At 38.1% G+C, this 11,482-nt stretch overlaps 1 protein-coding gene across 1 annotated transcript; it reads left to right on the plus strand.

Moving 5' to 3' along the window:
• Nucleotides 1-3,177: 3,177 nt before the first annotated feature.
• On the plus strand, nt 3,178-4,116 carry LOC120857396 (olfactory receptor 6C2-like). The gene has a single exon (XM_040232835.1). The coding sequence runs from the start codon at nt 3,178-3,180 to the stop codon at nt 4,114-4,116; it is 939 nt and encodes a 312-aa protein (XP_040088769.1).
• Nucleotides 4,117-11,482: the final 7,366 nt, after the last annotated feature.

Raw genomic sequence — 11,482 nt, forward strand, 5'->3', positions numbered from 1 at the left:
TGTGTGTGTGTGTGTGTGTGTGTGTGTGTGTGTGTGTGTGTGTGTGTTTCCATCCATGCAGGTCTGTATGGAGAGCGAGACTGGGAGCTGAGGCAGGTGAAATGTGAGATTAGGAAAAGAAGTGAATAAAAGCTCCTCACGAACTCAATGCTCCTCAGACTATGGTTTCCTCAAAGGCTGCTGCTTATAAAAATTGTCAGAAAATTGTCAGTGTTTAATTTGTCATGAAAGTCTTTTTTTCCATATTCCCTAACTATATGAAAAGGGTGAGTTCAGTCAACTTTTAAATGCGGGTTTTTAGTTCATTATAATTATGCAAAAGGTAATCAACACTCATTTCTAGTATGTTGTGACTGTGGCATGAAAATTCTAACTTCATGTTCCTTCAGAATAACAACATACTATCTCTCCAGTACCATTTTCCTCATGAGCTAAGGGAAGGAGTTCTGTTTCAAAAACATGTCTGTGAACCCTGAGCAGTGCACCTCGATAACTCACCTAAGGTAAGTGATAATGCTGACAATTTTAGTAGAAAGAAAAGAACCTAAAGAAACTGAATGAGAATAGAAGAATATGAATAGTTACATAGTATAACTGAGGGCTAAGGAACAAACTTGGAGCAGTTATCATCCCAAATATAACGTGCATTTTCACTTTTATCTGTGTTACCACACCACTGAGTATGCACCACAGTGAAATGTTATCTCCCACTGGTAGCCTGAAAACTCCTAGAGGGAAGAGATCCAGTTAATGGTTGAATCGCCAGTCTCTGATATTATGCTCTTTATGTAATAGACGCTTATTATTTCTTTGTATGAGTAAGTGTAGATTATCTGAATAAACTTTGGACTTTATTTAATAATAATGTATCAGTTCCAGTTCATTGGGCTTCCCTGGTAGCTCGGTTGGTAAAGAATCTCCCTGCAAAGTAGGAGACCCGGGTTTGATCGTTGGGTTGGGAAGATACCCTGGAGAAGGGAATGGTTACCCACTCTAGCATTCTTGCCTGAAGAATTCCATGGACAAGTCTATGTCCGATGCAGGATATGGCACGCTTGGGGCTGGTACACGGGGATGACCCAGAGAGATGTTGTGGGGAGGGGGGTGGGAGGGGGGTTCATGTTTGGGAGCACATGTACACCCGTGGTGGATTCGTGTCAGTGTATGGCAAAACCAATACAGAATTGTAAAGTAAAATAAAAAATAAATTTAAAAAAAAAAGAATTTTCCATAAAAAAAAAAAAGAATTCCATGGACAGAGGAGCCTGGTGGGTTGCAATTCATGGGGTCACAAAGAGCTGGACATGACTGAGTGACTATTACTTTTATTATAGTAACTTTACTCATTATAGTTCCGAACTGCAAATAACCCAAAAGTCCACCATGACTGAGCAGATTGAAAGGGAATATATATGCCAAACATACAGATGATTCTCAAAAACATCTGGAGTGAAAACCAGATTTAAAAGATGGTTCCAATCATACAAAATTATTGAAAACTAATTTATACTGACAAAAAGCAAATTAATGATTATTTTGGGGGCCCAGAGTAAAGGAATGGATTAAATTGCAAAGGGAAATGAGGGAGATTTTTTATGATGGAAATGCAATGTATCTTGCATTGCATCTTGAGGTATCTTGGTTGTGGTGGTGGTTTCACAGATATATACATTTTTTCCAAACTCACTGAACTGCAAATCTTTTAATGATTGCAGTTTATTATACATAAAAGAAAGAAAGAAAGATAGCACTAAGTCGTGTCCAACTCTTGTGACCCTATGGACTGTAGCCTGCCAGGCTCCTCTGTCCTTGGGATTTTCCAAGCAAGAATACTGGAGTGGGTTACCATTTCCTTCTCCAAGTATACCTTAATAAAACCAAAAAAAAAAATTTGAATTAACAATCCCAAATCCTAAATACCAGCAAATCTTTAGGAGCATTTCTCATATAGTTAATACTACTTACCCACCAACTCAGATGTATGTTCTTTGAGTTGTTCTTTCAAAAGAATGATGCAATAAGAACTAGCACTTTTAAATGAATGTGCTGCTGTTAAAATTTGGCATAATAAATAAGGTGATCAACATAACATACCAATTAAATATTTTTCCAAGCCCATGGACATTGAACACCAAGAATGAACCATAAAGTAAACTAACAGACTCTGAGTGATTGTGACATGTCAAGTTCATCAGTTATAACAAATGTACAGCTCTGGTGGGGGTTGTTGATAATGGAGCGGGGGGAAGCTGTGCATATGTGGAGACAAGAGGTATATGGGACATCTCTGTACCTTCCCCTCAACTTTGCTGTGAACACAAAATTGCCCTAAAGACATGTTTTGATTTAAAACACACCAAAAAAAACTACTAATAGATTTTTCTTGGTTTTGAAAATGGAGTATTTTGGTGTAGGGTGGAGAAGCAAAGAAAGAAGAGGATGGGCAAAAAAACTTCAAAAATGACATCCTGGTCCTCCAGGATGAGGGCAAATATTGCCACAAGGCAATCTTGTTAAGAAGCTGAATGTCAGATTTAATGGCTTTTTAACTTAATATCTATTTAAATATACTTTCTTTTTTCTAATGTTTATTTGTTTGTTTATTAATTTATCTGGTTGCCCTGGTCTTAGTTGCAGCATGTGGGCTCTTCATTGTGGCATGTGGGATGCTGGCATCCCTAACCAGGGATCAAACCCAGGACCCCTGCATGCACAGAGTCTTAACCACTGGACCACCAGAAAGAAAGAAAGTGAAGTCATTCAGTCATGTCCAACTCTTTGCCACCCCATGGACTGTAGCCCACTAGGTTCCCCAGTCCATGGGATTTTCCAGGCATGAATACTGGAGTGGGTTGCCATTTCCATCTCCAGGGGATCTTCCTGACCCAGGGATCGAACCCGAGTCTCCTGAATTGTAGGCAGACACTTTACCATCTGAGCTACATCCTAAATATACTTCCTATTTGGAGAATTAGAGGTGTAAGATTCATAATAGGTATTTCTTATAAATGTCTCAGTAGGATGTCAAAGTCACTGTTAACAAACTGATTATTAAGTAAAAGAAAAAAAGTGCATGTTAACTGGCTTGCTGGGATATTTCATTCATCTTCTAATACTAGGTTTTTATGACATTTGTTTCTTCATGTGGATTCACTCTTGACTTGGCAGGAGGCAGTGATGAGAAATCATACAGCAATCACAACATTCATCCTCCTGGGACTGACAGATGACCCAAAACTACAAGTTCTGCTTTTTGTATTTTTGTTTCTCACCTACATGTTGAGTGTGGCTGGGAACCTCATCATCATCACCCTCACACTTTTGGATTCCCATCTTAAAACGCCCATGTATTATTTCCTCCGAAATTTCTCTTTCTTAGAAGTCTCATTCACCACGGTCTGTATTCCCAGATTCTTGTATTCTATGGCAACTGGAGATAATACTGTTACCTACAATGCTTGTGCCACCCAATTATTTTTTATTGTCCTCTTTGCAGCAACTGAATTTTTTCTCCTTGCAGCCATGTCTTATGACCGCTACATGGCCATTTGTAAACCCCTGCACTACACCACTATCATGAACAACAGAGTCTGCACTGCCCTCGTTCTCTGCTGTTGGTTGGCTGGCCTGTTGATCATCCTCCCACCTCTTGGCATGGGCCTCCAGCTGGAATTCTGTGACTCGAATGTGATTGATCATTTTGGCTGTGATACATCTCCTATTTTACAGATAACTTGCTCAGACACAGTGTTAATAGAGAGAACTGCTTTGAGTTTTGCTGTGCTGACACTCATTTTTACCTTACTGTGTGTGGTCCTCTCCTATACATACATTATCAAGACCATTCTAAGATTCCCTTCTGCCCAACAAAGGCAAAAGGCTTTTTCCACCTGTTCTTCCCACATTATTGTGGTTTCCGTCACCTATGGCAGCTGCATCTTCATCTACATCAAGCCTTCAGCAAAGGAAGGAGTGGCCATCAACAAAGTGGTGTCTGTGCTCACAACTTCAGTTGCCCCTTTGCTTAATCCATTCATCTACACACTTCGAAACAAACAAGTGAAAGAGGCCTTTAAAGACACAGTAAAACAAGTTGTATTTCTCACAAAGAAGTAAGAGGCTATTAGTGTTTTTGAGACCAAGGTAAAATAAATTTAAATCTTAATAACTCGGAAGTAACAATTGTGAATTTGCCAAATAAATGGTTTCTTTATATTCTGTAAATTCATCAAGCTAATCCTACCCCAGGAAGATTTTCCTCTTATCACGCAAAGGCAAAAATAAAGCTTTTTCTTCTTTCCTTCAAGCTTATTTCATTCAGTATGGTTTCTTCAATTAATGCATGTTCCAGAGACCAGATTCCCCTCCAGTATCTAGTGTTCAATTGTACAAGAGTTGTTAGTCATTAAAGATTCTTTACCAAAGCTTTAAAAATGATCTTTAAATCGTAAAGCTCTCTTTCTCATTTTAAAATGTTTATTTTTCAAGAATGAGTAGATGGTATTAATAGAGCAAACTCAAAATCAGTGAAGATAATTATATTCTTTCTTTTAAATCAATTTATATACAAAAATGTTTCTGCTGGCCTTTCTGAAAATTATTTGTACTACATCCTGAAATATATGATTACAGAAGAGAAAGAAAAAGACTTCCAAATGCTGAAGACTTCTACTGACACAACCATCAGTGGTGCTTAGACATAGACCCAAGAAGAACAAGCCCTGAATTTAGGAATAAAATATGTAAATCTTAGTTAATTAAGTTCTCCAGTATCCAAACATTTATTATCTCTTTTTTAAATATAAATTTATTTATTTTAATTGGAGGTTAATTACTTTACAATATTATATTGGTTTTGCCATATATCAACATGAATCCATCACAGGTATACACATGTTCCCTATCCTGAACGCCCCTCCCTTCTCCCTCCCCGTACCATCCGTCTGGGTCGTCTCAGTGCACCAGCCCCAAGCATCCAGTATCATGTATCGAACCTGGACTGGTGATTCGTTTCATATATGATATTATACGTGTTTTGATTTAAGGAGAACGTTAGAAATTAGAAGGGTTGATCAAAACATCGAAAAGTTCACGATTTGGGAAGGACATTCTAAGGAGTGTTTTGTTGCTTATCCTAGACTACTGAAGATAAAATCCAGGTATAGTGTGAAAAAAATGATAGACTTACAGAAGATAGAAGTGGTAAAACAGGTAACAGTTACACAAGGACCTTGGACCAAATGATTAAAATTCTATTAAATGGTCAGGACAGTCTTTGTAGTTCTGCACTTGTAAATAAAATTTTGTGCTTTCACACTATTATCTATGTTTATTAACCATCATCTCGTTGCTCAAATGTACTTTTTATTTCAATCATATTTTTAATTGTTCTTTACATGATAATGGCCATAGCATGAGTGCAAGCTTCTTCTATACTTCAAAAATATTCAGGGAAAATAGGGCTCTATTCTCCAAGACCTTTCTTCTTTTTCCATTTAAAATTTCTAAAACACCAAGAGTCCATACTGATACAAGTAAATGATGGAATAAATTAACAAAGGAGGGAGAAATATTGTGCAGAAGTATCCCAAATAATTTATATAGATACTCCTTTTATACAGGAGAAACTGACAAACACTACACCAGTCAGATGATCCAGATCAACATCATAAATCATGTTGTGGTATGTATCCTTGACAGCATGTGAAAAAAAATGTCACTTTACCTCTGTGGTCTTCTTCCCAATATTGTCAGACTTCCAATAGTGGAGCATCTTATATTAATAAAATATCTAACCAGCAATCCTCAAAGCTGCCAAAGTCTTCAAATATAAGAAAGTCTGAGAAACTGTCACAGGCAAGAGGAGCCTAAGGAGATCTGACGACTAAATGTAACATAGTGTCCTAGATGAGGTCATGGAATAGGAAGAAAGAAAAAAAAAACCTTTGTAAGCTAAGGAAATCTGAATAAACTGTGGGCTTTATTTAATAATAATGTATCAGGACTAGTTCATTAGGCTTCCCTGATAGTTCAGTTGGTAAAGAATCCTCCTGCAAAGTAGGAGACCTGGGTTTGATCCCTGGGTTGGGAAGATCCCCTGGAGAAGGGAATGGTTACCCACTCTAGCATTCTTGCCTGAAGAATTCCAAGGACAGAGCAATCTGGCAGGCTGCAGTTCATGGGGTCGCAAACAGCTGGACACGACTGAGTAACTGTCACTTTTCTTATAATAACTTTATTCATTATAGTCCTAAACTGCTTCCCTGTGGTTCAGCTGGTAAAAAATCCACCTGCAATGCAGGAGAGCTGGGTTCGATCCCTGAGTTGGGAAGATCCCCTGGAGAAGAGATAGGCTACCCACTCCAGTATTCTTGGGCTTCCCTTGTAGCTCAGCTGAGAAAGAATCCACCTGCAATGTGGGAGACCTGGGTTCAATCCCTGGGTTGGGAAGATCACATGAAAAAAAGAAAGGCTACCCATTTCAGTATTCTAGCCTGGAGAATTCCATGGACAGTCCGGGGAATCACAAAGAGTTGGAAAGGACTTAGAGACTTTCACTTTCACTTTTTCACTAGTTCATTAATGGTAACAAATGCATCATCCTAATGTAAGATTTTAAAAGGATAATTTGGGTATATGGTATACAGGAATCACCCTTACTATCCACTCTGTGGGAGCTCAGTCGTGTCTGACTCTTGGCAACCCTATGGACTGTAGCCCTCCATGCTCCTCTCTCCATGGGATTCTCCAGGAAAGAATACTGGAGTTGGTTCTCCAGGGGATCTTCCCAACCCAGAGATCAAACCCGTGTTTCTTACATCTCCTGCATTGGCAGGCGGGTTCTTTACCACTAGTGCCACCTGGGAAGCCCACTACCTTCTCCATTTTTCTGTAAATCTAAAATGTTCTTTTAAAAGAAAAGTTCTTAAAAAAATAAAATCTATTAAAAAATAAATATAAATCCTCAAGTTAAATAGCAACTATTTCTCCATGCTGAGAAAAATCCATGGTTACTTAAGTGATGGATTTGAATGACGACATAAAGATATGTTTTGCCGGCCACTCAATGCAAGGATGCCTCCCAACTACATTGTTCTCTCTCATTCTTCTCCTTAGTTTCCTGATGACCTATGTTTGTTGCTCTCATTGCAACTTTCTTACCAATCTCTCTGGGATGACTTCTCTTAAACATCTACTTAACTTTGTTCTTGGAGATGGCAACAAAATGTCTTTATTAGTCCCTCAGAACCAGGATCCCCAAGGAATGTATATTTTCTCAGTACGATTGATCCCAATGTGGCTGTTCTGAAGAGAGAAAAAATATGTTACTTTGGATGTTTGCTGCTGCTGCCGTTAAGTTGCTTCATTCGTGTCCAACTCTGTGCGACACCATAGATGGCAGCCCACCAGGCTCCCCCATCCCTGAGATTCTCCAGGCAAGAACACTGGAGTTGGTTGCCATTTCCTCCAATGCATGAAAGTGAAGTCGCTCAGTCACGACCGACCCTCAGCGACCCCATGGACTGCAGCCTTCCAGGCTCCTCCATCCATGGGATTTTCCAGGCAAGAGTACTAGAGTGGGGTGCCATTGCAAAACCTCTAAAAAGTTAATGATATTTCCAGTATTCTGGGAGGTGGATCACAGAAGATCCTGCTGTGATTTATGTCAGAGAGTGTTTTGCCTATGTTCTCCTCTAGGAGTTTTATATTTTCTGGTCTTACATTTAGATCTTTAATCCATTTTATTTTTGTGTATGGTGTTAGAAAGTGATCTAGTTTTGTTCCTTTACAAGTGGTTGACCAGTTTTCCCAGCACCACTTGTTAAAGAGGTGCTGTAATCCATTATATATTCTTGCCTCATTTGTCGAAGATAAGGTGTCCATAGGAGTGTGGATTTACCTCTGGGTTTCTATTTTGTTCCATTGATCTATATTTCTGTCTTTGTGCCAGTACCATACTGTCTTGATGACTGTGGCTTTCTAGTAGAGCCTGAAGTCAGGCAAGTTGATTCCTCCAGTTCCATTCTTCTTTCTCAAGATTGCTTTGGCTATTCGAGGTTTTTTGTATTTCCATACAAACTGTGAAATTATTTGTTCTAGCTCTGTGAAAAATACCGCTGGTAGCTTGATAGGGATTGCATTGAATCTGTAGATTGTTTTGGGTAGTATACTCATTTTCACTATATTGATTCTTTCAACCCATGAACATGGTATATTTCTCCATCTATTAGTTTCCTCTTTGATTTCTTTCATCAGTGTTTAATAGTTCTCTATATATAGGTCTTTAGTTTATTTAGGTAGGTATATTCCTAAGTATTTTATTCTTTTCGTTGCAATGGTGAATGGAATTGTTTCCTTAATTTCTTTTTCTACTTTCTCATTATTAGTGTATAGGAATGCAAGGGATTTCTGTGTGTTGATTTTACATCCTACAACTTTACTATATTCATTGATTAGCTCTAGTAATTTTCTGGTGGAGTTTTTAGGGTTTTCTATGTAGAGGATCATGTCATCTGCAAACAGTGAGAGTTTTACTTCTTCTTTTCCAATTTGGATTCCTTTTATTTCTTTTTCTGCTCTGATTGCTGTGGCCCAAACTTCCAGAACTATGTTGAATATTAGAGGTGAAAGTGGGCACCTTGTCTTGTTCCTGACTTTAGGGGAAATTCTTTCAATTTTTCACCATTGAGGATAATGTTTGCTGTGGGTTTGTCATATATAGCTTTTATTATGTTGAGGTATGTTCCTTTTATTCCTGCTTTCTGGAGAGTAATGGGATCTAATTAAAATTAAAAGCTTCTGCACAACAAAGGAAACTTAAGCAAGGTGAAAAGACAGCCTTCTGAATGGGAGAAAATAATATCAAATCAAGCAACTGACAAACAACTAATCTCAAAAATATACAAGCAACTCCTGCAGCTCAATTCCAGAAAAATAAACGACCCAATCAAAAAACGGGCCAAAGAACTAAACAGACATTTCTCCAAAGAAGACATACGGATGGTTAACGAACACATGAAAAGATGCTCAACATCACTCATTATCAGAGAAATGCAAATCAAGACCACAATGAGGTACCATTTCAGGCCAGTCAGAATGGCTGAGATCCAAAAGTCTGCAAGCAGTAAATGCTGGAGAGGGTGTGGAGAAAAGGGAACCCTCTTACACTGTTAGTGGGAATGCAAACTAGTATAGCCACTATGGAGAACAGTGTGGAGATTCCTTAAAAAATTGCAAATAGAACTGCCTTATGACCCAGCAATCCCACTCTGGGCATACACACCGAGGAAACCAGAATTGAAAGAGACACATGTACCCCAATGTTCATCGCAGCACTGTTTATAATAGCCAGGACATGGAAACAACATAGATGTCCATCAGCAGATGAATGGATAAGAAAGCTGTGGTACATATACACAATGGAATATTACTCAGCCATTAAAAAGAATACATTTGAATCAGTTCTAATGAGGTGGATGAAACTGGAGCCGATTATACAGAGTGAAGTAAGCCAGAAAGAAAAACACCAATACAGTATACTAACACATATATATGGAATTTAGAAAGATGGTAATGATAACCCTCTATGCGAGACAACAAAAGAGACACAGATGTATAGAACAGACTTTTAGACTCTGTGGGAGAGGGAGAGGGTGGGATGATTTGGGAGAATGGCATTGAAACATGTATACTATCATGTAAGAAACAAATCACCAGTCTATGTTCGATACAGGATACAGGATGCTTGGGGCTGGTGCACGGGGATGATCCAGAGAGATGATATGGGGTGGGAGGTGGGAGGAGGGTTCAGGATTGGGAACTCATGTACACCCGTGGCTGATTCATGCCAATGTATAGCAAAACTAATACAGTATTGTAAAGCAAAATAAAGTAAAAATAAAATTTAAAAAAAAAGTTAATGATAGTGCAATGGTAAAGAACACAATGCAGGAGACACAAGAGATGCAGCTTTGATTCCTGGGATGGGAAGCTCCCCTGGAGCAGGAAATGGCAACCCACTCCAGTATTCTTGCATGGGAAATCCCATGGACAGAGGAGTCTGGTGGGCTACAGTCCATGGGATCACAAGACTCAGACATGCCTGAGCAACTGAGCATGCATGTCTGGATCTACAGTCTGTGTATATGATGGAAGCACAATACTACTTTCTATTCTGGCAGGACCAACAAGGAGAAAGAACTCACCTTGGACTCAGAAAAGATTATAAAAGTGGAAAAGTAAGCAAAGAGTATTTCTTTAAGAAAACTGGATCAACAAATATATGAGTCTGTTTTTTAAAACTCTTTGGGTTAATCTTTCCACCTGGGCAAAATGTTTCAGGCAAATATAAAAATTAGAAATAATTAATGATCTTTGCTGGCCTTAATACTAGATGAAAGCAAAGTATAAGTTTCTTATAGAGTTTCAGTCTGGATGACTGGAATTATACTGCCTTTGACACAAATAGGCAATTAACATGGAGAATCAGCATTGTGCTTTTTGATCATTTCTCCAAATTGGTCTTTCCGCCTTCTTTCAAGATTCTTACTTCTTAAATCTACATTCCTACTTTTTCCAGAATAATCTTCCATAAATGAATTTGAGCTTTTCACATTCCTCAAAAAAATTCTTCAGTGCCTCCTTGAGGACAGATTTTAGTCAAATCTTCTTAAGATAGCACTCTAGGACTTCATCCAGTGTAAAAATTCTTTCTCACTGTCCTCTTCTAATATTTCAGGTCTTCTGTTCAGTCACATGAGATCATGCAGCAGAGTTTCTGCAATGCAGTTTCTTCAGTCTAGAAGACCCGTCCACTTTTGAAAAATAATTGCTTCTAACATAAAATTGTAAATCAACTATACCTCAATAAAAAGAATTTTAATAAATAAAAAATAACAGATTTATTGATACATAATTCACAAACCATAAAATTCATCCTTTTTTATTGAATGAAAGATTCTTTAAATTGTATAGTGCTTTACAATTTTCAAAAATTCCACACATATGCTTTCATATAATCCCATAATAACCTTTCTTTTCCCTTTCCCTCTCCTTACTGGTAACCACTAGTTTGTACTCTATATCTCAGAAGTAGAAAACAAACATATGGCTCTACCAGGGTGAAAAAATAGTAGGGCTAAATTGGGAGATTGTGATTGACATATATACCTTACTATATACATAAAATAGATAACTAATAAGAACCTACTGTATAACACAGGAAACTCTACTCAAAATTCTATAATGACCTATACGGGAAAAGAATCTAAAAAAGAGTGGATATATGTATGTATATAGCTGAGTCACTTTGCTGTACAGCAGAAACTAACACAACATTGTAAATCAACTATGAAAGTGTTAGTCGCTCAGTCATATCTGACTCTTTGCAACCCCAGGGACTATAGCCCACCAGGCTCCTCCATCCATGGGCTTTCCCAGGCAAGAATACTAGAGTGGGTTGCATTTCTTTCTCCAGGAGATC

The sequence above is a fragment of the Oryx dammah genome, unplaced genomic scaffold (assembly GCF_014754425.2).
Source record: "Oryx dammah isolate SB20612 unplaced genomic scaffold, SCBI_Odam_1.1 HiC_scaffold_29, whole genome shotgun sequence".
In the NCBI taxonomy this organism is placed as follows: Eukaryota; Metazoa; Chordata; class Mammalia; order Artiodactyla; family Bovidae; genus Oryx; species Oryx dammah.